Source organism: Chamaea fasciata, unplaced genomic scaffold, assembly GCF_029207755.1.
Source record: "Chamaea fasciata isolate MVZ Bird 193981 ecotype frontalis unplaced genomic scaffold, bChaFas1.0.hap1 SCAF_3, whole genome shotgun sequence".
Classification (NCBI taxonomy): Eukaryota; Metazoa; Chordata; class Aves; order Passeriformes; family Sylviidae; genus Chamaea; species Chamaea fasciata.
Genome location: NW_027094088.1, coordinates 13,470,345 through 13,497,098, shown reverse-complemented (window position 1 = coordinate 13,497,098; position 26,754 = coordinate 13,470,345). Strand labels below are relative to the sequence as shown.

The following is a 26,754-nucleotide window of genomic DNA, read 5'->3' as shown; positions in this document are numbered from 1 at the left end:
TGCAAAGAACAACTAAGACAATTTTCAAGCATTTGAGATCATGAGGGGCACAAATGTTACCAAATTGTTTTTGTCATTCTTGGACCTTAGAGAACTCTTCTGCATCAGAATGGGTGCAACTATACCACTAATTTCACAAACAAACTACGGAAATGGCAAAACTCTCGTGGATTTAAGTGCAACGAAAATTTCATACTAAAAAGGCATTTAGCACAGAACCCACTAACCCATTAAGTCTTATATTTTGAAAGCACTGCAAACACAGTATAGACCACAGGCTAAAAGACCTTCATGTTCACTTCAGGCACAGAGAGAATGCAACCTCTCAAGAGGTCTTATATATAAAAAAAACCCCTGTTCCTGAGCATACTTAGAAAGTTTTAACAGTTTTAACATGCTGTTTAAGTCAGATCGCTCATTAAAGATTTTTATATAATAAAATTCATAAAAATACAATAAAATGATATTTCACCCAAGAATAACCTAATCCTCCTCAACATCTTTGCATAGGGATTAGAGGAAATTAAGCCAAATCTGTTAGTACTTTTATAAGAGAAAATAGTTCCAGGCAGAAATTAGGTATCATAGTCACATCCACTGACATTTAAAGAAGACTGAATTTAAAAAATCAAATACAGTCCCCAAATATACGAACTACAGGCCTGGTATTATGCATGTCATTATCAATTAATGGGGGATAATAAAACCTTTAGTATTTTATTCTCTCTCTAGCTGGTTCTTGAATGAAATTTCAATGTGCAATTTATTACGCAGTGTATGTGAGTAGAGGACACAGAGTTTTGGCAAGAAAAAACAGAGATTTATGTCTTTCATTGCTGACATGTGTGATTTAAACACCACTCAACAATTTGGTATTATCCTTAAAGAAATTTTAAAAACCCACTATATCAGAGTTCAAAGTCCCAAATCTAAAGACCAAGCAACTCTCTTCCTCACACCTTGAAATCTATGTATGTTTTGAGGGCTTTTTAAAGAAGTCACATGGAAATCCAAAATAAACATGCAATCTTGTCTCTCTCACTGCCATGTTTTCCTTAAATATCCCCATATTTCTTCTGATGAATAATGTCTGCTTAAAACAGGTTTATGAAAAGGGTACAGAAACAACTTGATACATTCCTCCAAACTCCCAATATTTTCTATGCAAGTAAGCAATTTCAGTAGGATATAAATGCATGTCTTTCCCTGACCCCCGCAAATAAAAAGTGCTGGGTCATCATTTGCTGAAACAGAACTGCACTACAGTGTACCTTGATGAATAGATTAAACAGAGATTAAAAATTACTTTCATGTGTTTCCACTAAAGGAAATATATATTTTATACTAAAGAAATTGAACATGCAATTTCTTGTCCAAAACCATCAGTGAAAAGAGCTGACCAAAAGTAGCAACAGGTTTTGGGCACATGCAAATCTTACCAGCAATTTAAAAAATATATTATTCAGATTTTCGGAATGCAATAATTTGCCACAGATTAGTAGATGTTTCAAAGAGTAGTTTATATGTTTTACTAGAAATGGTGTATTAGATACATCATAAACTATTCCATGAAGTGTGTGTGCTACTTTCAGCAATCCTATAGTGGCAGCATCCACAGCTATGACAAGGAAAGAGAAAGGAATGAGATGCACTCATTAGTTTGTCAGCAAATTTATACAGACATCATGAAAGGTGAGTAAGTACACTCTATGCCTAGAAAAACTCACAAAATCTTATTACAGTTCTGGCTACTTCCATTTAAAAACATGTTTGAGTACATCTGTAAATTATTACAAAGATTTATTTTTCTCAGAGGAGGGAATAGAGCAATATTATGATCTTCAAAGGTACAGATTCTGTATTACCTCACTACTTAGTGAAATTAAATATCAGACTAAAAAGATTTTGAAGATAAAATAAACATATCAATATTATTCTACTCAATAACATATTATTTCAAACCTCAGTAATCTGTTCAACAGTAAAGAGTAACTGGCTCTTTTATTATTGTTTTTCTTTTTGTATTCCATTGATAATTAAACACGTAAGACATAGATAATGCTTTAGTTCTCCTTTGATTAGAAGTTTACACGTTCAGTAGACTTGCTCACAGATTTCAGGGAGTGAATTCTCCATGCTCCCTCCTGCAATCACAGACTTGCTGACATTTCATTCAGCCAAAGTGTTTTGCTTTCTCCAACCCCCTTGTCAATCTGCTTAAAATCAAACTGAAACTGAGACCATTGGGTCAGCACTGTGGATTGCTCGTTCTGGGAATTCTGTCTGTGTCACTAGACAGAGTTTCTGCCTATCACCCTTTCCTTGTGATCCCATTTATGAGCCTTTCTTGGCTGTTCAGTTCAGCTGAATCTATCATGCAGATGTCCCCATGGAAAGGAGCTGGCACACCAGTGGCTCGTCATGGCTCTCTAATACCTGACATTATCTAACAACACAGGAACTAAAGTGAAATCTAGGATTCCCTTTCTCATATGTTTAACCAGCTGGGGTTTTTTTCTGTAGATTTTGCATTCTTCAGTAGGTGATCCTCTGCTATGACACAGGTGTCATTCACTCTGTCTGGTCATTTCATCCAAATGGCTAACAGTGTGGAGCTGGACTGTCTGGTCTGTCCCACTTACATATTTTCACATGGCCATTTGGACAGTCTAGCCATCCTTTAAAAATAAATACTCATTGTGCATGAAAAACAAGTGAATGACTTGTTAATCTACTGTCCAACTGCTATCTCGAGAAACCCTCATGAGACCTCCATGACATCAAACATTATAGCTACAGTCATTTAAGATATATATCCCTGAAACCCTCATAGCATTTTTCCATCATAAAATTATCAGATTGGAATTATTTCTGCATAACCAGTTCTATAAATTGTTATTTACTCATGTAAAAGCAACACATTTGGATACATTTTTCATGAAAAACAATATAACTGAACTCCATGACAGAGAGCTAAAGCAGGCTGAGTTAGAACCAAACCCCTTGATCTAAAAATTTCTGAAATCAGAAAGAATATTCCCTTACTTTCAAAGACTGCCTGAGGAGAATCATTCCACTGGTACATTGATGAAAATCAGATCTTCATTTCAGCTGAAGTACAGATGAATGAATTCATCTTATGCTTGTAGGCAAATTCTTAGTAGCAGAAGAACCCAAAATCTGGAAGTTTACAAAAGTGCTTTTTTTCTTCTTTAATAACTAATCAATCTGTATTGCTCAGAATAACCAGATATTAAGGAAAATCACTGTTTCTCCCTTAGACCTTTTTGTCACCACAAATCTTTACATTCTGTGACATTTTGTAAATTATTTCTGCTGGAAAGCTCTAAAATCCTCCATACAACACCATCAGCAAGTACCGTTAAGGTGTGGTACATGGAAGAAAATTCTTATCTGCTGACATTTATCCTGATAACATACAACTTTACCTGTATTCCATGAAGTTTTCAGTTCATTTCCAAAAAGCATCTTTGCTTTTACTTTCAAAGTAGATGAAATTAAGACTCTTTTGAGTCTACATTTTAAAGGACCTCTTTATAAATAAACAGTTTTTACTGAACAGATCTTGTTGTGATGTCATGCTATGAGAAATAAACCACAAACCAGGCCCAAATTGGTTATTCCAAAGAAGAACATTTGTTTATAAAGAATATATATGAATACATCAGGAATTTAGTTGCCCCTAAAGCAATCTCGAATACACTACATTACAATAATTGATTCATAATTTTTGCTCCAATATTTGTATCTCAGCTACAGCTCAATATTGTGCATAATATGTCACATCTAAAACCGTAAGTAGGATCCACTTCTCTTGAAGTAGGTATTGGTAAAAATATAATGATATTTGTTCTTAAACCTCACAAATCACTAAAGAAAAAGGACAGGGAATGGTAGAGGAGACAGTGAATGTTATTAACCTTATTTAAGGGATGAAAAACTGTGAAGATTAAATACTTGAGATATATAAAGAACTTGTAATAGAATAGTGAAAATAAAATAGCAATTCCAAATCCCATTTTCAGTAGTTAATTACTTCTCAGTTCTTAATTTCTCCTTTTTTTTTTTTTTTTCCATTTTATGCTTCCAGATGTCTACCCTTCATCTGGTGTAATCATTTATGAAGGATCCAGTTTCTAAAGAAGAAATAATAAATAGCTTGGTCCAAAGCCAAAAAGGCTTGTTTCATAATAAGTTTTTTTCATTTATAGCCAATTCTGCAAAAACAAAACCCAACTGCAAACCGTAGGAGCAAAGGTCACTATTACAATTTAAATGATTTTCTGAAGGAACCCAATGTTTTAGAGGAGAACTTGCAGCTGGATTTATGTTAAGTGGTCATACAGTTCTTACCAAGACAAGGAAAAAGCAGTAAGAAGTGCAGGATGAGACTCACGGTGAGACTTTTGCTCTCTCTTTAGAAAAAGGCAGTGCACCACCAAATCAGGGATCAGCGATTTGCTGAAACTTGATATACTACTATAATATCTAATAAAACTTCAAGTATTTTTGTTACATTCCTTTCCTGATATCATTTATTTGGTTCTCATATGTTTGCTTCAACGATATTGCCAGTCTTTTATCTTGTCAACAGTTTTCCAGGCTGCCTTTTGCATAAAGTCAAAGAAAAAACCAAGACATGTAGATATTTAGCTGAAAAACTTAAAAAAACAATACATTCCTCTTTAATACATTTAATACATACACTTCTTTTGAATGCAGAAAAAAGGAAAGTAGCTCTCAGAAATATTTCTGACAGCTACAAAAATTTAGTTATAAAGAGGTTTTCCAAGATTTGATTTAAAAGTGATGCTACTGACTCACAGAAAATGGAGATGCAGTTCACAACCTCAGCGGAAAAACTTCATGATTTTCATTAAGATACAGTTCAATGAGGCTACCAGGATTATTGAGACAAATTTTACCTTAAATACTTTGAAAATTCCTTTAAAAGGAGAAAATATCTTTCAAATCATTGGAAGCTTTCCTAAAATATCTAATAAATTCTTTATATAATTTTTGTTCGAGCCAGAACATTGATAATAATTAATGCTTGCAGGAATAAATCACATCTATATAGACAGAAATTCAAAGAGAGGTTCAATCCCAGAGATGGCACATTAACAATCATAAAATAGATATGCCTGTGGTTAATAAGGGAAGCATTGCCTTTAATTATTTAATTTCAAATTTTTTTTTTGTTTGCTTTTTGGGGGGGTTTTTGAGCATTTTTTTTGGGGGGGTGGTTGTTTGGGTGTTTTGGGTTTGGGTTTTTTTTTGTCCTTTAATTTAGGAGTCTTTGTAAAGTCACATAGTCACAGTTAGGACCATTTGCTTTCTGTAAATTTATTGAATTGAGCAGAGTTTTTAGCCAGTTTATGAAGTGCATGAATGTTGCAAACAATCACATAAGTCTCAGAAGTGTAGGTAGTAGATGTAATGATAATGAAGTGTCAATATGTTTTTATTGATATCCTACGGTCCCCTTAGCCTACTAAACTTTTCTTTCACTCTTGGTATATATCTTCTATGTTCCAAAAGAAAAAAAAATGAAGTTTGCAGAGCAGTACTGCTGAGCTGAGGACATATTTTAAATGACAGTAAAATCACAGTGTATTAAATTATACTCCCTTCACTGCTTAGCAAAAAACAGCCTTTAGGGATATTACATAGGACTCGGATTTCTGACTGGTACTATATTGCTGTAGAATTTAAGCTTTCCAAAAGAAACAGCACTGGAATTCTTTCACAGAAAATGTAACAAACAGGTGGTAAATTACACATACATTGAGCTTGAAGAAAAAATTATATTCATACTGACATCTGAGCTTAAGGTCATATATTATTAATTTCTATGGATGGATCAAATTAGACTACATACTAGGCATGACATTTATAACATGTAAAATCATGGATAGTTTTCTCTAAAACTATCAATGCTTTCATTGGTCATCTATGATTCTGCAGTTTAGCTTGCATCTGATTCTGCTTAAACCACAATTTTAATTTTTTTTTTTGACTATTGAACTTTTTTTACTTTAAAAACTTTTCTATTCATTCTAATACACATAGTCCCATTTAAATCAGTGGGAGTAATAACATTAAATATTCCTGAAAATGTCACTGGATTACTGAAATACCATGAGGTAACATATAAGATAATCATATGCTTGTAAACAGCCATATTGTATTATTAAAATAAGTCTGGTTATCTGCAGCATAATAATACATATGTTCAATTATACTGGGGATCAAGGGGATAAAATTATTCATATGAATAATCCAACCAAATACAGTCGGACCATCTGTGAATTAAGTGATAAGAAAGAAATTTAGTGAGAATTTGACTGTGACTTTATTCTGTTTTCACCTCCTGCCCTAAAAGCTTCTTATTTATATTCTTTCCAGACAACTACTACATTGTGTTACAGTGGATAAAAGATAAATCATGGAAAGGAAAAGGGAAAATAAATATTTCTAATCTTTATAGTTTTTTAACACACAGGGAAAGAAAGAGCATCTAGTTCTGCAAGTAGAGAAAGTAACAATCTTTAAATAAGGAGGAAAAATACCAAAGGTGTGTTCAAAGGTCCTGTAACTCAAATAAATGTGGCTCTTTTAAGACACAGAAGTGTCTTAAAAATATTGTCAGGTCACAACAAAGATTAACACTGCATTTTTGGCTCTTGTGTACAGAAAATTTTATTCTGGCTATACAACTCCTTATATAAAACTTTTACAGGGAGAGTTTGAGAAATATTTTTAGACCATTGTTTTAATGGCAGCACTGATAGGCAGATGTGCAAATACTATGTCTATATTTTATCTAAAAAATAATTTCCTTGGAAAAATAATTCTGAAGTTTATTGAAACAATTTTGTGTAAGATTTTCATGTGGCTTTTTAATTTTTTTTGATTAAAAGACACACTTACTACAAAAGAACATTGATTAGAGTAATTAATGAAAATAGAGTGACCCGGTATAGTAAGGAAGTCTTCTTTTTTCAGCTTTAAAAAACTGTATTTGATTTAGGAAAAAAAAAAATTCTCATCTGAAAACCTGACATTTATGTTAGCAGTAGTATACCCCCAAGGGAACTCTGAGTAAGTTTCATTTCCTTTCTGATTCCTTTTGACTTCAGTTCTATTTCGAAGAAGATATATAAAAAAACATTTGGGTAGGAGTAACTTGACTTTTGGGTTTAATCCTTTTGCCAACTCTTTGAAAACCAATCAGAATTTGCTCAAATTGCAAATGTTTCCTAAAAGGTGTATGCACAGCATTAGTGGAGATGTCTTGGGTTTTACCAGTAAACTCCCGAAAGACCTTCAACTTCAGCCTCAGAAGAGCCTCCCTGTCATTCAAAATTCTGTAACCTGTGGTAGGTCCAGCCACTCAGTTTTGGAGCAGGGAAAGTGTCAATCCCTCAGGAAATTCCCTGCTGGAATGGGCCCTGCAGAAAGGTAGCTTCCTCATTCAAGTGCAGAAAACACAATGGCTGGGATGTCTGCGTGGGAGAAGAGTCTTAAAAACTTTAAAAAAAATATATACACACTGATCATTTTACTATCTTAGAAGAATGTTCTTTATGTTGCAAAGTCAAAAATAGCAGCACTGAGACATAAGGCTTCTTACGTAACTGAGATCCATCTACTTTATTCATATAGAATAAGATATAGCTTTTAATTACACAGTTTAATGCAATTCTCTAAAGAGCTTCCCTCACTTGATTTGCACACAGAGGAGAACTATTCTTAGCCAGAAGTAATGACTGAGTACCACAGAAAGCTGCTGTGCCAGGGAGCAGTACATCTGCCCTTGCTGAAAAGGAGTGGGGTGTGCCTCAGAACAAGGAGAGCTGAATGAAGAAATATACTCTATCCCCTTCTGTCCTAAAAAACCAACATGATTTTGATCAGGTTTTTAAAGACAGGCATTTTCTGGGTGGTCATTCCTATTTGTTTGGAGAGAGTGCTGTGTGGATATCCCAGAACACAGAGCGAGCTGTACTTTGAAGCGTTAGTGGAGGCTTAGTGTGCGTGGTGTTATCTGTGAAGTACTCAGAAAACTTCAAATGGGCACTCAGGGAATGTTTTTTATCTGCAGTCTCTCTTGCCTCAGTTTTCCACTATGAATGAGAGTGTCTGTCATCTTCCATGGGCATTGCGCAGTTTTCAATATTTGCACAGCAGCTCAGATGTTGTAGCTATGAAAACCTTAGAAAAGCCCAGGAAATATTACCAATTTCTCTTCAGAGAAATGATTTCAATATGGACAATGAATAAGGCTCAGTGCTACAAACTGAACAGCAAGTAGAAAACAAAATTTGGAAGAACTTATTATCCAGGCTATGCACTGAAGGAGGCAGAAAGCTCAAGGATAAAGTGGTATATGATCATGTAATTAAGACTATTTCATAAGGGATTCCCAGAAACAGATGAAACTAAAAATTCACAATATATTTTGGCCTGACAGATCATAGCTTCTAAAAGCTTTAGTGCTTTATTTTATAAAATAAAATAAGCATAAGTTTTGAGTGCAGTATGTTCATACCTGTTAGACTGACACTGAGGAGTTAGGCTGATTGGAGAAGATGCAAACTGCCCATAATGAGCTGTGCTTTAAAAAGCCTGTACACTGAATGTGTGCCTAAGAGTAACCAAAGGAGTACAAAAATTGATTCAAACACGTAGATGACAAAAATACTCGACAGTCTATTTTCCAAGGGCAAGCATTTTAATACAGAACAGATCATGTGATCAATGGAGGTCAGAGTGGGGTAAAAATATTTGCCTTTTTTAGCCATTAATTAATAATTTTGTGAGGGAAAATGGCATTGCAATTTTTTACTGTGCCTCTACAAAAGGGAGAAGCTGAAGAGTGGAAAAAGTAGTTGTTGCAACCTACAGGTGAGAGAGACAAGCAGGCAAAACTTTCCACCAGTCATTTTTATGCTGGCAAGATGTTTCTATACATCTGAATGGAAAAGTGAAGTCCTATAAAGATTGCAAAGTAACATTACATAGTAGTGGGCAAGATTAAGCCTGTTTATTACTTGACTTTTTGGGTGTTTAATATTAATACAGTTCATTTTTTCTTTCCTTTATCAGAGGACCTGATTCTGACTTTGCTCTTATTTTACAATGGCTTAATATATCAGCTTCAAGAGACATCAATCCTGACCTACACAGTCAAGAAAGGAGTACTGCAACAAATTATTACATCAATTGACAGAGTTACTACTGAATGTGAAAAATGTACAAAAGCAAAATATTTAAGAAATATTGTATAGAACAATATAGATGATTTCTAAGAACATTTTTCTCTTCTGATTCCTTTGGGTCATCAACTTCCTTAGTATCTCTTTCTGCATTCTCTAATGACTGAAAGCTTAGTTTGTCAGTGAGAGCTCAGACTGGGCAAGGACAAGTTTCCAAGACATAGTAATGTACTGTTTTTCAGATTTCTGATGAGGAAGTTATGGAAAAGCAAAGCTGAGTAACATCAAAACCTGTACCCATCTCTATATATTTAGACAATGCAAGCAGCAATGAGCCCAAATTAAAGTGCAAAATCAAAATAACTAACTATTTCTGAGCCCTCAGAGGTATGCTTTTGAATTTTATGTACTTCTATCACAATAGATACAGCATCACTAACTTCCTTTTATTATTTTTAATGCAAATTTGAATAAAATGTAGAGAAAAAATTCCATGCTTAAACACAAGAAAATAAAAAAGATGAAAGCCACCACTCACTGAAAGCAGCTTTGCTTCTGAACTCCTGTGGTGCCATTAACTTAGACTGCAATAAATGTTTCTGTTTGATTTTTTTTTAATAGGGGAGAAATTGGATTTTTTTCCCCTTGCATCATTGTGGATGCTTTCATGGTTTAAGATTCACAAAATCCACCAGCATGAGTCACGGTATCACAATGGGTAATATATGCCTGAATAGCAAACTTGAATGATGTTGGTATTTATAATGTGCAAGAAAGACTACTTATTTAAAGACCCAAATGATATTTAAAGAAGGAGAATGGGATCCAACCAAATGCTAAGACAATAGGTAAAACCTCTGAATGCCAACCTGAATTGTGGTTGACAGTGGATTTGCAAGAACAGCCTATCAAAACTTCCATCAGTTGAACTTTTTTGTGTCATAGGAATTTTCTTTTTTATAAAAACTTCAATAGGAAACAGCGTGAAAATATTTCTCTCAGAACTTCAAACCTGATGCATTATTTGTTACATTTTGAGTTTCAAAATTTGTTGTGGAAGACAAAAACAAAACCTGTGCTGTACTGCTTCTTATTACTGCACAACTTCCTGCAATTCCAGACTCAGTTGTTTAACTGCTACAGAGAAAAAAAGGAAGAACAAGTTCAAGGCTAACTTCAATCCTAGCTGCTCCTGCAAGTACTTTGGACCAAGAACAGGGCCAAAAAAGACTTAAAAGAAATTCCTGGAAACTACCACAACAGAATACATTGTTCACAGAAAAGCAGTGGAGATTTGGGCCAAGAAAGAAAATGTGATTTGAATATATTTTCTTCTGGTGAACTACTGGGAAAATGCTGATGTTTGCCTCATAACAGTTAAGTCAGGTATGTTTTATGTAAGAATGTGAGATCTATATTCAGAATTCTTCAAGTAAATGTTTAACTAAACCAGACGAATCTTTTGTTAATGTTGAATAACAGTCCATAGGTTCTAAAAAAAATCCTCTCAGGTTCTTTGCAGTGTGATATTGTTATAGAATTTTTTTTTATGCAGTATCACAGGAAAAATAATCACAGAGGATCAGCTACTAAAAAGCTGAGCAACATTCATCTTAGAAGAATGCAGAAGGAAGGCTTGGATCTGTACTTAAAAAATCTGTTTACAAATCGTTCCTATATCACCCCACAGTAGTCTTAAGTGACTTACAGCTATGGGTTTCTAAATTCCATTTTCACCTGACTCTCCTCTGATGAGGAAAAATGGGGAAAAAAAAAGCAAATTCAAAATGAACAACACTAGTAATCTCTCTGTCAGAACAAACATTCCTGGAAACTTCCTGTAGAAATTCCACTGCTTTCCTAAGGGAGGATGCCATGTGAAGCACGAGCACACCCCAGTAGACTGAGATAACTGAGGATCACCTGAAGAAGACTGTGCTTAAACACAGCAGTGTGTGCAATCTGGGAAGGAGCTGCTGTGTCTCACCTGTCTCTCTGACTCCTGTCTCTGGACCTTGCAGATCAAGAGTCTGGTTTTACAAATGTAAAATGTACAAATAATTTTCAAATGCAAAATGTAAGCCTGATGCAACAACCAGTAGAATCCAAATTTTTTTATATAACTTTTATCACACTGGCATGATTCAGAATCAGAAAAGATAACATCTTTAAGGCTGAAGAGCACTTTTTTCCTAGCATTAGGGCCCTATTCTCCCACTTTTATTAACAATGAATATAATCTTTACATCACTAGACCATAATTCATTCTAAAGCTATTCATTGTAGCTGTGCCCTAGACACCCATTGCACAAATGCTGATATGTGTGCAAAGATTCCTGTTGTCACCCTCAGAAACAAAGAAGAATCAGTATAACCTTCTAAAGAAAATGACAGTACTGAGATACAGATCTTCATGTCTAGTCACTAATCTTGTGATTTTCTATACACTTATTCAAAAGAAAGTACATATAATTTATATTACATACATGCAATCTTTCTCCAGGAATTTTCTCTTAATGGAAATACCTCCTTTGACAAAAATGTCATTTAAAAATGTCTTTTGTTAAAGTTAAAAAGCACAAAAGAGAAAGAAGATGAACAAGAAGGTCATTCTGCATCAGAAATTAAGATGTAATCCAGAAACTTTGGAACTGTGATATACATCTCCAAGTGCATAGAGTAATGCCAGTGACCTCCTTAATGGCTGTACACATTCACTTAATTAAGAAAAGACAGCACTGTGGGAAGAGTCAAACAAGTTTCTCTACCTTTAAGCAATGCAAAGCCCTTTCTCTAGACAAAAATCAAAAAGTCAAAAGTTCTCATTTCAAGACCTTGTGCAACATGGCACAGTCTGAAAGGAATCTGTTACTTGCACACCTGTGTAGCATTCTTGGGATGTAACACTTGCATAGGCAAAATACACTGTTTCACAATTTGTAGTGGCAGCAACTGCAAATGTGATTCCAGTGAATGCACCATCCATTTGTTTGGGAAACCAGGTTTTCCAACAAATCATAGAGAGTCTTAAATGTAAGACAAAATTAGTCATATAACCTCACTCTTCCAGCATGGTTCATAAGGAACATATTAAATTAATGAATAATTATAGGGACGATGATCACGGTAATAAATATCAGAATTTATGAAAAGCATTTTCTCTATAGACATTCCCAGATGACTACTACTAGCAGAATCAGCAGGTTGTTTAATTTGGCCTAGTTCTCTCTGGTTTTATATTCCTACTTGGATAATAAATTCAAAATCAGCAGGTTATTAGGTTTGTCCTAATTCCAAACTTGAGTCAATGGGACTTCAAATTGACTCCAGTAGAAAATGAAAACAGAATGTATTTTTTTCAGATATCTAAAAGGTGCAAAATCTGCTGCTTATTAGGACCTAAGTAAGTATAGGTTCCTAATATACTCCATAGCATGAAAGAAATCTAAAATCTCATCACAAAATCCTGTTCTTGCACACAGCTGCCAGCTACCTCTGTCTCATTTCTTGACAAGCTCAAACAAGGCATAATTAAAGCCACCTCTCACTTTCACCCTCAGATTTTTCATTGAAAATGGAAGAGAATTAAACTAAAAAATTATGTGGTCGTTGACTAGAAGCAAGAGTTCTTCACTCTCCTCAGACACTATATCCTAGATCTTCCTACAGTAATAAGGATGACTTTTATACAGGTGTAACGTTGCAAAGGATGAGAACTGTTTTGACCATGAGAAGAGTTGAATTGTCAAAGGAGAAGTGGCTGGCAGGTGACAAGCTATATCATTTCCAGTGTCTAGTCAGAACAATGGCAGACAGTGGCAGAAAAAAAAAAGCAAGAAAAAAACCACACTACTCTGAACATTCAGCTATGGATAGGCAGTAGGAAGGCCTGCAACTCCAAAATTCAAAACTTCAACTAACAGTTAAACTAACTAACTAACTAACTTCAACTAACCACTATGGTTCTGTAAACTAAAGTGGTTGCACAATAGTAAAGGGAGCTTCAGGTCTTGACTCCCTCTCCTACATCCCTAATAGAAATTCTGATCTTTCAAGTATCTGATGACCATGAAAAAGATCCTACCAAAAGCTCCTGTATGAAGCAGTTTAACATTACGGATTAGAAGGCAAACTGAAAAAGGGGTGTGAACTGGCCAGGGTCACTGAGAAAGCAATGTCCTATCAAGACTATGTGGGTTTTCCTGCTTCATTACTTCATTAGTTACTGTAGATATTTTGTTCATTGAAGCACTCATTGATCCTACTGATTCTATTCCAAACTCCAGGAGATAGGCTGCACATTTGCATGCATTCACCACATACAAGTACTTTTTAGCATGGCAGAAGAGCACCTGAGCTGAAAAATTGAGTTCTGCATATATGACAATTCAATCAAGGCTGGGGAAGTGCTTGTGATACGCTCAGATACCATCACCACAGTACAGGAGAAACTGCCATTCAAGACAGTGCACATCTTTTGTAAACATTTAAATTATGATCCCAGCTCAGCGTAGAACTAAATAAAGGCAGGAAAGTATTATTCACTCTGACTTTGTTAGAAAATTCTATATATAACAACAAAATTAAAGGTATGTCTGTTACACCCTAACCAATCATTCCCTGTAAAAAGTAATATTTGGTCTCTAAAATTTAGTCCTCAGGTTCACAAAGGTATTCAACACCTCAGAATACCCTTCACTATTCTGTGAAACACATGAAAATCATGTGTTTATGAAGGTACACAAGTTTCAACAACAGCACAACAAACTGGACTGAGCATTTTTCCAGAAACTGGTATAGGTTCATGCTTTCTAAAAGGAACACCAAGCTTTCTGGTAAGATAAAACATATTAAATTCACCAAGACAGATAGATGAAGGTTTCTCTTTTAAGCTACCAACCATTTTTAATATGTTTATTAAAATAAGCATGAACCCTCCAAGGTGCATACATTAATGTTAACCTCTACATAAAGCTATCTGTATCAGGAAGTCATTTTTAATTGCCAGCCTGTTTCCCCATTCCTTTCCATCAGGTCAGTAAAGATGATGGGGTAAAATCCCACAAATTCATGGCTACCATCTACTGTTAAAAGACTCCCAGGGAGCCAACCTTCAGTTGAGACAAAAGATAAAGTACATTTGGTCCAAAATGCCTGCAAGCCTTGAAGTGCAATTACATCAAAACATAGACTATTTTAATATATAATATTTTGAAATTCTGATTGAATATGGTCAATCTGATACAAGGTCCTATGGTGCCAGATATAAATTCTTCTAGAATATTAGCTGTCTATAATTCACAATACAGGCTTAAATTTAACAAGGACTCAGCACCTCAACCAGGCCCAAAGGGAAAAAACAACCTCACTATCTAAAATATTATTTACCTGGAGTACCAAGATCTAGGCTGTAAGTATTTCAAGATCAGCATTTTAAAAGGATTAATAATACTTGACAAGAAACCTCCTTAGAAGACAATGTAAAACAACTGCCAACTCCTAATTACCAGTGAATCAGTATTTAAATTCCTGTGATTTTATATGAGGCAGAATTGAAATCAATATCCTATAATGCTGAATCCTGGCAAACAAAATACTGTATCAAATTTCGTTAGGAAAATGATGCAAAATTGTGCTTCAAGCTGACATAAGGTTTGGGTTTTCATGACTAAATGTGAATGTAACAGATGTAACACAGTGGTGAACAACTTTTTGATTCCTTGACTATCTGCTCTCAAGATTCTACTCTGACAAAAAAGTCACCATTTAAAAATATTAAATAAAGTGAAATAATAATTGTTAAATTATTGACATAATTTGTACATATACAAAAGTCCAAAGTACATTTAGCTAGGATTCAAGAGGAATAAAGACCATGGTGACTACACTGTTAAGACTGACTATAGGCAATGAGTTCAAAAACATCTCACTCAAACACACAACTTGCAATAGATAATTAATGCCAAAAGTTCAAATGTGTCATTAAAGGCATAAAGAGAAAAAAAAATTAAAATATCAAAAAATTCAAAGAGATATAAATATTGGATGGCTTTTAGAAAAGCTAACATGCAAAAGGAAATACAACCAAGACTCATGTAGTATATTCAGAACCCAAACAAACAATCCTAAATGCTGGCTAGGCTGAGACATCTGAAACTGACTCCCTCAAAAATCACTTTCACAGTTCAAACCGTAGCTGGCATCAACTTCTGATTATCTGACAAGGAAGAGTATCTCTTACAGGGAACAGCTGCCTGAACAGTCTTCATTTTTCTCACAACCCAGAAACTCAGTGGAACAGCTAAAATACATCATGTCATAAACAGGAATAGTTTGAATTCACCGAGCAATTGTCTGTATAGATGCTAATATTGTGGGAAGCTATATTTTAAAAAGGTAAAGGATCCTGTCTGCAACTTTTTCAAGCCATTAGAGATATAGAAAAACAGCAGGGCATGGAGTGACAAGAAGTTAGCATCAGTGAGGAACCTCCCCCAACTCAATGCATCACATGTATTTTACTACTTTTTCTTAGAGCTACCTGCTTACTTTCTCAGACAGGATACTGGACAAGGCTATTTTTATATAAATGAGGATGAAAGGAAAATGATACTCTTTTTTTTTTTTCTTTTTTTTTTTTTTTCTTTTTTTTTTTTGTTTAAAGCCAGAAGGTCACTATTTTAGTCATTTAATAGGCAAAATAGGGGTTTTTGTTTTGAAATTTTAACTTACGGAGCAAAATTACAAGAAGAATATGAAGGTTCACTGACATGAATGTATTCTCCTTACCTTCTAGGACCTTGACTTAATGCACTAAAAATCTGACTTTAAAGTTGGTTTTTTTCTTAAAAATCTCTCCTTATCATAGAATCAAGCCTTACCAATTTGAGTAATTTCAGAAAATATTGGAATTTTAACTGAATAGAAAATTGAAATGTGTGTCAAAAACTTATCAGAAAATTGATTTGGCAAACAGGGTTTATTTTAGTGCTAGTCTTATTCCTAACAAAATTCATTATAATTTTGTGTATTTTACCTTCTACTCAGTCACTATTATTATGTGGAATAACATACGCTTGCCTTCTTCTGTACAAAGCAGAGATTTTATTTTCTCTTTTAGAAGGCTCTTGTACTGTTTTTATCCATGGGCCTAGCAACCAGAGAACTGCTAGAGATCATATTTTTCTTTGCGATGGACTACACAACCTTGACACTTAAGCAGAATTCCAGTCCTTTTTCTGTGATTTATGCCAGTGCTTCCATTGAAGAGAACTTAGATCCTACTGGAACAGAAGGAATAACTGAATGGTTCTTTCCTAGCTTGCACTGCTCTCATACTGGTGTAGTTCAGAAAACATAAATGAAGATACTCCTGATTTAGATAGGTATAAAACCAGTTAGGCATACTGAAAATAATTTATATTACTATGGGTTAAAAAAAAACAACAAACATAAAAACCAAAACGAAACAAAAAAAACCAACCCAAAACATAGTTGAACTTCATTCTTACAAGAAAAAAAAAAACTACTTCAGGGATCATTAATAAGCTTTTCAAAGATGAAAATCAGGGAAAAAAACACACCAGATTTTCTCCTGAAAATAACTGAACTTGAATAAAAATGGCACCTTAAGACTTGAAATTTTGGCTCTAAATCTATTACTTTTTAATTCCTAAACATGCAAGTCAGGGTAGAAAATCTTGAAAAGGTTTTCTTTGTTGTTGTTGATATTAATTCCTACACTTCTCATTACACTGAGGAACTCTGCTTTACCAGACTGCAGAGATACAGAACAACAACAAATACAAGACCAAAAAAAAAAAAAAAAAAAAAAAAACAAAAACAAAAACAAAAACAAAAAAAAAAAAAAAAAAAAAAAAAAAAAACCACAAAAACCAAAACCCCACACCAAAAAAAACAAGGAAATTAGAATTTCATTACCATTTTTAAAGAGATGGTATCAACTAGGACATGTGGCTACAATTTTACATAAAAGTGGAAAGTTGGGGGATTCTCCTATCTTAAACCATTTCTAAACAAAAACCAAAACAAGGGTAGGAGTGAAAACCCAAAAGACCCCTTCAGACAATTGCAGCCTGAGACGATCCTCTAGCAATGGCCATGTCTTTCTAAGGCTTGTGGGAAATTTAAACATTCTGAGAACAAAAGATCAAAGTTCAACAGCTTAATGCCTATGTTGGCTACAAAAAACTAAAGAGAAGAAGCCAAGATTTCTTTCTTGGAAGATATAAAGGCTTTACTTGTCCTTCTGTCTTTTCAGTTTCTTAGAATATTTAATAATTTATAATAGTTCAATATCTTTGCTGGCACATATGAGTAACTTCTAATCCCTTCATCAAAATTTGACTGATGGAAGTGTCAGTTGCTACCTTTTCTCAGTTGAAAGGTATAAACTGCAATGTAGTTCCATTTATGTTGTTGTCAGGGCAAATGTTGCCTCCTGTTTCAAATGAAATCAGAATCTCAATACTTTCTGCTAAAATTATAAGTCTTGCTATTATTTTATAAGGCTGCTCAGTAGTCAAGGGACATGTGAGGAGAATCTTGATCCCACTGACGTCAACTGTAAAACCACTAGCACTTAAATGAAGTCAGCATTTTACCTTAATTTGGGGGGGATTCTAAATGCTAAATGTCATCCTCTTAAAAGTTCCATACAATTTCCACTAAATATAAATATAGATAAGTATTTCACTAACATGCGACCTAAACATAAAAATGTTCTTTAATAATAGTCACTGAACCTATTATTATGTAAAGGACATAATTTATCTGACTGTTATTACATTCAATTACGTGAATTCTTTCACATAAGTATTATATGTGCAAAATAACTTCAAATGAATAAACTATGCTTTAGTGTAAAGGGCATATAAATGTATAATAGTATTAATAGTATTTAAATTACCACTATTGCTTTAACAAAGCTGCTACACCTTATCATTTTCTTTTTCTTTATAATTGGTCCTAACTCAGAGATGCTAAGACAACTCACTATTGTAAATACAACTATATATTATGTAGTATCATACATTGAAAACTGATATCCAAATACTAAATCAATTGAGATGGTTTACCTAATATAAAAGATATTTCATTTTATGGTTTTCTTTCAATTGAAAGTACAAATGACTAATTTTCTGAAACTATTATTTGCTCCTATAAAAAAATTATTTAAAGTGTTAACAGGGTTTGAATTTTTCACGAATGGCAGAGGAGAGATAAACAGCTGATAAACAGGATGCAGAATGACTGTAGCGTTTTGAGTATTGACACTAAGGATAGAAGGTGTTACATAATAAAGCACAGTCACAAATGATATTTTCTTTCTTATAATGAGTGAAATCTGATAGAAATGCTAAAGGCAAATTATTCAGCCATAAATGTCATGCAGCCACTCAGTGAATATTTTAATTTGGCCTTGTTAATATCTTATTCATATTTACCTTTTACATTTTAAACTTGGGTCTTTCCAATTTTGACATGACAATCATATTTTCCCTTGATAGATTTGTTCTTATTTTTTTATACAGCTTCACATCCTGCTCTAGGTACACAACACACGTAATTTCTATGCCTAAGGAGCTGCAAGCAATGGTACATTTACTAACAAAATAATAAAAACAGGAGTCCTGCATGCATCTGCAAAGTAAACCATCACATTCTTTTCATTTGCCAAAAACAATGGGCACTGAATATGAATCATATTTTTCCCAGTGATTTATTTGTAGATGAAATTAAGGAAACTGCTGGTTTTTTCTAGGTACCCTCTTCCTTGGTAAAACTGCTCAGTCATTTTGTGGTCTTGGACAATGTACATCCCCCTTGCCCTTTTGTGTTCTCCCTGTCTAACTGGCATGGTGAATTGCTAATTATGTTGCAAAGCAGTACCATTCACATTCATGTAAAAACATAATCCTCTGTTTATTCCCCTTCCTCCTTGGCAACAATTTAAGGAATTCACAAATAAATCACTGATTTTATTTCAATGACATAGCAGAGGCAAATACAAAGTGGACTCTGGGTCTCCTCTACCCTACAAAACCAAACCCAGGTCATCTTTGCACTTAATCCAGTTAAATTATTCCCAGCATCACTTTCCCTGCTCCCCAAATTAATTACCACCAGCTGCTTATGATAAGCATGCACACCGCCTCACTCAGCTCCCACTGAGCGTGGTTCCAGCCATCCCCTGCCATCTGGGTAAAACCTGGGACCCAGCACCATTCTCTCCTTTACTCAAAACAACCCAAAATCCCACCCTGCCTCCAGAAGATGGTTAGATAACATCCTCTTCCTCCTTTCACCCAGCCTCGCAGAGAACAGAAGAGTGATGGCACCATGGTTGGCCACAGAGACATGTGAAAGACAGGGAGGAGAAGGTGGGGAAAAGGAGCGCTAAGGACATGGTGGGAAGGGAAGGGAGGGAGGAAGATCCACTCATACAGATGAAATTTCATGCAGGCCTGGCCTCCGACTCATCCCTTCCACAGAGCGATAGGGAGGGGGGTGATGGGGCGAGCTGAAATGGCCCCTTACCTTCACTGCAGTCCTTCCCTCGGAAGCCCGTTTGGGAGCAGTCACAGACGGCCTGGTCGTTGAGCACCGAGCAGACGCCCCCATTGAGGCAGACGTCCTCCCTGGCGCATAACCGGCTCTGCTCATCATCCAGCCGCACCTCCTGGCTCTCCACCGGCGACGCCTGCGTGTAGTTCACCCGCACGTCTGTTATCCAGCCCTTGAAGGGCTCCCGGTCCTTGACAGAGGAGAGTGTCAGCTTTAGTGTCGCTGACCGCAGCTCCGGCGGGAGCCCTCCTAGGAAGAGCCCGCTGAAGACAGTCATGTCCCGCCGTTTGGACTTCACTTCCACCCACTTGGCCTCAGCTCGGTCAATGATCAGCGTCGTGTTCTTGAAGTGGCGGCGGATGACAACAGCGTGCCAGAGGTTGTCATTGACCGCCGTGTCCGAGAGCAGGGTGGCAGGCTCAGCACAGAAGATGGAGAAGCTGAGCTGTAGCCGCCCTCCCTGGGTGAGAATGAGCTCCAGGAAGTCACAGAAACCCTCGTCATCAAAGTAGAGCACCAGCCCACTGGAGCTGCGCGTCTTCATGTTGAAGCTCATTTCGCTCTCACAGCAGGCGTTCCACTTGGGGAAGCGGGTCCACTGGCCCTCCGCACCCGGGAACTCCAGCCCACTGCCCAGCTCAGCCCAGCAGCCCAGCAGCAGGGCCAGCCAGAGCAGCAGGCAGCCCCCACGCCGCACCAGCACCGCCCCCATCCTGCGCGGCCTGGGACGGGTGAGCGGGGCGGGAGGGCTGGCGGGGGGCAGCACCAGGGCCCCGGTGGCAGACAGGGTAAAATCTTGCTGGGCACTGGCCACACTGGAAGCTTTGAGCACACTCACCCCCGCCCCGGGTGCGGGGGTCACTGTGGGAGACTCCCCGGGGCGGGGGGCTGCAGCTGCCCCACGGGATGGAGTTGGGCACAAGATGGTGCCAAGGGCCACCAGAGGGGACCCACAGTGGAGGTAAGGTGCCGTTGGATCTCTTCACTGGCCAGCCACGCTCCACAAAAGGTGTCCAGGGGTGGGTGAGTCAGCAGAAATTTTACCCAAAGCCAACATTACCAAACTGGGAAAAAACCCAAGATCAGTGGCAAAACTCTCCTCCAAGTGGATCCACCAGCTCGGCAAGGCTGTAGCAATATCCTGGCACATGCGCGCCTCTTTTTACATCCTCCCCACCAGCTGTAGTTTCCCAGGAAGCCAATTATGGATCCCAACGCTGTCTCCCTAGGATGGATCCTCTTGTCATATCACAGCCTATCTGCCATGGTGCTAGAGCAGTGTCAGCAGATGACAGGACTCATTGCTTGTGGTTGCTTGAGCTGCCTCAATCCCAACGGGGTTGAAACCCAGAAGCTGTCAAACAGCTGAGTGGCCACTTGACATGCGAAGACTGGCAGCTCCTCTTCTCTTTGCTTGAAAAAGGCCAAGGCTAAGATCCAGGGGGGGGGATATTTTCCTCTATTGTTTTTTTCCTAATCTGCAAGGAATTGAAACAGAATAATAAGAAATGACAACTAATAACATGTTGAATTAGAAAGTTGACCAATAGTGAACATTTGTGAATATTTTTTCATTTCTACTAGTGTTGGATATCAGGTAAACGCTGCTGTAATTTTGGAATTACTGAGAAATTGTAATAGGTTGCAGTGCTAAACACAAATCTTAGCATTTATGTTTATATTAGATTACATTTTTATGGCATAATCTAAACGTAAACTACTTACCTTTCCGAAACTCAAACATTTCAATAGTACATTTTACTGTTACAAGAGGAATGTTAAAAAGAAAAGATGGTGCTTATTCTGCAATTTATTTTAATTTATTTGTGAAAACATCATCACCTGTGAAGCCATAGGGTCCTAGTAACACAGACGGTGCTACCAAGCCCAGTTATGGTTGCTTTCAATACAGGTCAAAAAAAAAAAAGTGGACTGAGCTCCCAGCAGGAATTGACAAGCTTCACCATGCATGGCACACCTACTGACTTATTTTTCCTGCGGTGAGGAAGAATTGCAATAGTTTTTTAGAAGGCTTTTTGAAAATTTCAAACCACACTTTTTTCTCTGCCACCTGGTTTCCTCTGAGGCTGATATTTTCTGCTATGGCAGGGAAAATTCAACTCAAGCCAACTCTGATGTTGACATTATTCACAATGCAGATCAGCTAATCCCAGGTGCTCGTCCTCTGAAATGGGTTGCAGTATTTTATGTATATTTACTCAGCTGCCCTTATTTAAGAGAACAAGGAAAACACAACTCCTCTGTTTTCAAAATTTTACATATATGCCACAGTTCACCCTTATCCTCTGAAGAGGTCTCTACATCCAAAACATTTCAGCGGAGAGGCTGTTTTTCTCTCCCAGAGCTGCTGTATCTTTTCTGAAAGCTGTGTATTAGCAGACCTCTCCTGATGGAGGAGAGGATCTCCAACACCTCCCTCACTCATTGCTTCCCCTTCCCCTCCCTTACATTTCTTTACCAGCAGCACTTAGGCAGACACAACAGCATGGCCAGAGCTGCTGCCAAGCCCTCTTCTGGGCTGGGGTGTGTGCGTGTGCGTGTGCGTGCGTGTGTGCGGAGAGGGGGCAGAGATGACCGTGCCAGGGAGAAACGTTTTAAAAACAGGCATACACCTCAGCTGCCTGCACCTGACACGTTCAGAGCTGCTAAGTCACCTCCTACTCTCTCTATATTTAATTTCATTCCTCTAAATGTCAACACGATTATTCTTATTATTTACCACACGTGAAGTGGGCAAGAACAGCAAAAGGGAGGAGAGGAGAACCCCCAAACTTCGTGGGCAGAGGCCAGGCAGCAGGCACGTTTCCCCCACGTCCTCCCTGCCCCGCGGCAGAAGCCACCTCTGGTAACGCCGCTACCAGCCGAGGGATTTTCCGGCAGGTCCCGGGAGGGCCCACGGCGGAAGCTTCCGCAAGCCCGCTCCCCCAAAGGGCCTTCCCGAACTCGGCGGCGGCTGCGGGCTGGGGCGCCGCTGGCTTGCGGCACTGCGCCGAGCGGCCGCTCCTGCTTCAGCACCCGGAACAGCTCCGCCCTGCGCTGCCCGACGGGGCGGCGGCGCCCGCAGCCCGCACCCGCCCGAGCGGGAGCGGCCCCGCCGCTGCCCCTGCGCCGCCGCGGGGCTGCGTTCCATGGAGACCGCCAGGCGCGCCCAGGGCGGGGAGGGGACGTGCGGGCGGCCGCGGGGCCCCGCTGCGGCGGAGGGGAAAGAGGTGGTGATGGAACGGATTTGGGGTGCGTGGGGGGTGCGGGCAGCCGAGTGTTGGCTAGCGGTGTGAGGCACGGCGTGCGTGCCCGGGGACAATGACACGGAGGGAGGGGGCTGAGTGTGAGTGGGCCCTGGGGTGATGAGTGGGGGAAGGGAGAGGTTTGTGGAGATGGGTGCGTGGGGAAGAGGCTCGGGCTGTGCGTGTGTGTGCGTGTGTACACGGGGGTTACCGGGAAGCTGCTGGGGCTGGGCTGGCCCTCGGGGGAAGGGGCGGTGGGGAAGGAATGCGGGAGGCGCGGCGGGGAGGGGGGCGCAAAGTGCGCGGGGCGGACGCGGCGGCTGCGGGAAGGAAGGGAAGGGGTTTGCGCTTCTGTGCGCGGGGCGCCAGGAGCGGGAGGCTGCCAGGAGCCCGTGGTGTCTACCAGGGGTGGGGAGGAGGGTGGCAAGGACGCGATGTGTGTGTGTGTGCGCGCGCGCGCGTGTGTGTGAGTGTGTGCGCGGCCGCCGTGCGTGCCAGAGCGATCCCTACAGGTGTCCGCGGAGAGCCGCCGCGCGGGGATCCCGCCTCGCGAGCATCCCTGCCCGCTGCCTGCCGCTGGCTGCAGCGCCTGCCTGCCCCCTCACTCACACACACAGCAGCAGCAGCGGCGGCAAGAGGGGGGAAGAGAAAGGGAAAAGAAGAAAAAAAGTGAAAAAAAAAAGGGGGGGGGTGGGGAAGAGGGAAAAAAAAAAAAGAAAAGAGAAACACAAAAAGACAGAGATATGGAAAGACTGTAAAAGAAAGGAGAAAGACTCGAGGAAAAAAAATTGCCCAACAAACAATTGCTTATTTATTACTGCCGGTATAATTCACACATTGCCAATAAACAGCACAGTCTTGTCTAGTTAATTCCAAAGCAGAGGGAGACTTTCATTCTCGAAAGAGGACAATTATTAACATATATCTATGTATCTATCTATCTATGTATCTATCTATTTTAAATAGCTCTTAAGTACCAGGCATTCCTCCCAGCAATGTATCCATGAGCACACACATATGTAGCGAGAAATATGCACAAACCAATATAAATGTAGCTATTGCATTCAGCGCCTCGCCAGTGAATTCGTATGCTTCCCCCACCCCTTTACAACCATTTTTTATTCTTCAAAAATTATGATTTAGTCACAGGTGCCCCGATTGAGCCTTTTCAAATTAGAAAGAGAGAGAGAGAGAGACACCCATAGGTCAATAAATCCTTAACAAATGCCAGGTCGGCTGGCATGCACAATCCTTGGCAGAATCCTTATTGTATGAAATACAGAGCATTGTCTCTGGGTGCGTGGAAGACCAGAGTTCACAAATTACCGGATGAAACAAAAGGTTCTGAAAAACAACCTTGCTGCAGCCAAAGGGAGAAGCGCTCTAATTCAAAAGCAGACTTAGCAGCATCATTAATCTTTTCCTTTCATTTCTACGTAATTTCTAGAATCAAATTCTTTCCAAAGCGGCCGGAATGATCGATTTTTCTCCCCTTCCAGCCTGCAGATGTCTTTATTTCAATATGCTTATGATATAATTTCTACCCCTTCAAAAATGCACACCATCAGCAGGAACCTTAACAGTTTCAAACACACATCGAAGAAGCCGAGTGCCCTCTTTCTTCTGGCACACAATAGAAAATGTCCCAAATTATCAATGCACTTCCCGCACGAGCCCCTCGTCTCTTTCACACCACCGCCGATTAATAATAATAATATTGCGATATCCCATCGCTGCCCGGCTTCGCGTTTCACCACGGCAGCTCACGCCAGGGAGAACATGCAGCAGATTGATTTTATCGCTCAAGTCTCGCAGACCCCGCTCTCCCCTCCTCCCCCCGCCTTGGCCAGGGGCAATAAATCACCGCATCCAACCTTTAACTTACACCTCAGCTCCACCATCTCCTCTCCTCGCCATCCACCTCTCCACAACGCAGCACGCAAACCCACCAGCCTCTCGCGCCGCCGCTACCGCCACCGCCGGCTCCGCCGCGGCGGAGCGGGGCTGGTCCTCCGCGGCGCCGCTCCGCCCGCGCTGCGGGCGCGCCTTACCTGCGCTGGGGCGCGAGGCCGGGGCCGGGCCGGAGCCGGGGCAGGCGCAGCTGCCGGGGCTGCCTCTGCCGCTCGCCGACGGAGCGGAGTGGAGCGGGCGTTGCTGCGGGTGCGCGGCGGCGGCGGCGGCGGCGGCGGCAGCGGCAGCGGGCGGGGGCGGCAGCCGGGAGCGGGGGGCGGTGCCGCCGCGTGACGCCGCCGCGCCCGTCTGCCCGCCGGGGGCGGTGCCGTCCGCGCTGCGGACCCCGCCTCGGCACAGCCCGGCCCGCCCGGACCGGCCCCGCCGACGCCGCTGCCGGCACCGCCGCAGCACCGGGACGCGGCGGGGCACGGATGGAGGGACCGACAGCGCGGGCAAGACTGGGCCGGGCAGGACCGGGGAGAACCGAGACGCTGCTGCCGTCTGACGGCTTGGGAGGGTCGGTGGGGTCGAATGGGCAGAGGGGCAGGTGGTACAACACGGCGAGGGCACAGAGGGAGCTGCCGGCTTCCCGGGCAAAGCTCTTCTTTCTTTGTATGTGGTTTGGGGGATTCTTTTGTTGCTGGTTTGTTTTAGTTTGGAGAGGGTGGGTTGGTTGGTTGATTGGTTTTGTTTGTTTGGTTGGTTTTTTTTGTTGGTTTTTTTTGGGGGGGGAGGTTGTTTTTTGGGTTGGTTTTTTTTTTTTGGTTTTTTTTTTTTTTTTTTTTTGTGGTGTGGTAGTTTTGGTGGTACTACTACTACTACTAATTATTATCATCATCATCTTTATTATCATTATCATTATGTCATTTTTTTTATGCCCTGGAACTGAGATTTGCTGAGTTCTGCACAGCCTGTGGGAAAATGGAGGAATAATCTCATGAGCAGAGCACACCCAAGGACCAGGTCTACCACAACCACAGGAGAAATGCTTGGGAAAGCCATTTTCCAGTGCCAAACCTGCTTGACTTTGTGTTGCCTTCCAACGGTGCTGAATTGTTAGAGAAATTCCAGGCTTCCCAAGATTGTTGGGTTTAGTAGCATGGAAAGTGTTTGGTTGTGCCAAACCTTTTCTCTATCAGTTGTCCTTCTAACTTTGTACCTGTGTCCTACAGAAAGGCGATGAATTGATTGTAAGAGATTTGCATGAAGCCTAAGCCAAGGTCCTGGGAACTTTTGAACACACAGAGTGATGTCTGTCACACCAAGGGTCAGAAGAGCACTCCACTATGAGGCAAGACACAATTTTTTGAGAATGGTCTGCACATTTACATTTTTTCATATCTGGGGTGTGAACATACCAACTTAGTTTTGTACTGAAACTTCAGAAATAAGCGTAAATAAAAAGCCTTTTTCCCATTTCAGTCCTGGAGGAGTTAGCGTTATGATTTATTTTTTTCTTAATGAAATGGATTTCCTCACAGATGACAAGTTTGATGAGGTAACCAAGCAACACGTTAAGTAATGAGAAGAAAAGCTTCCTAGATAGGCAATGTATCTTCAGTGCTTACAGCATAATCAGACATCCCTTTTATTCAGCCAGCTGATATCCACATCCAGTTAATTTCAAACAGTGAGGATTTCTTTTGACAATTCTAGTAACTTGACCCTTTCAAGCAGAGCAAGGAGCAAATATCTCTTCTGCTATGCAAAGCAGATAAATTGTGGGC

General features: G+C 39.6%; 1 protein-coding gene across 13 annotated transcripts in view; it reads right to left on the bottom strand.

The window, feature by feature from the left end:
- The window catches only part of NRXN1 (neurexin 1), a 684,323-nt gene extending 659,128 nt beyond the window's left edge, over positions 1–25,195 (bottom strand). For all 13 annotated transcript variants that reach the window (XM_066178062.1, XM_066178063.1, XM_066178065.1 and 10 more), the window contains exons 1-2: positions 25,126–25,195; positions 19,803–21,307 (exon numbers count right to left, since the gene is read on the bottom strand). In XM_066178062.1, the coding sequence (XP_066034159.1) occupies positions 19,803–20,541 (739 nt within the window). In that variant the 5' untranslated portion in view covers positions 20,542–21,307; positions 25,126–25,195. The remainder of the gene's footprint in view (positions 1–19,802; positions 21,308–25,125) is intronic.
- Positions 25,196–26,754: the final 1,559 nt, after the last annotated feature.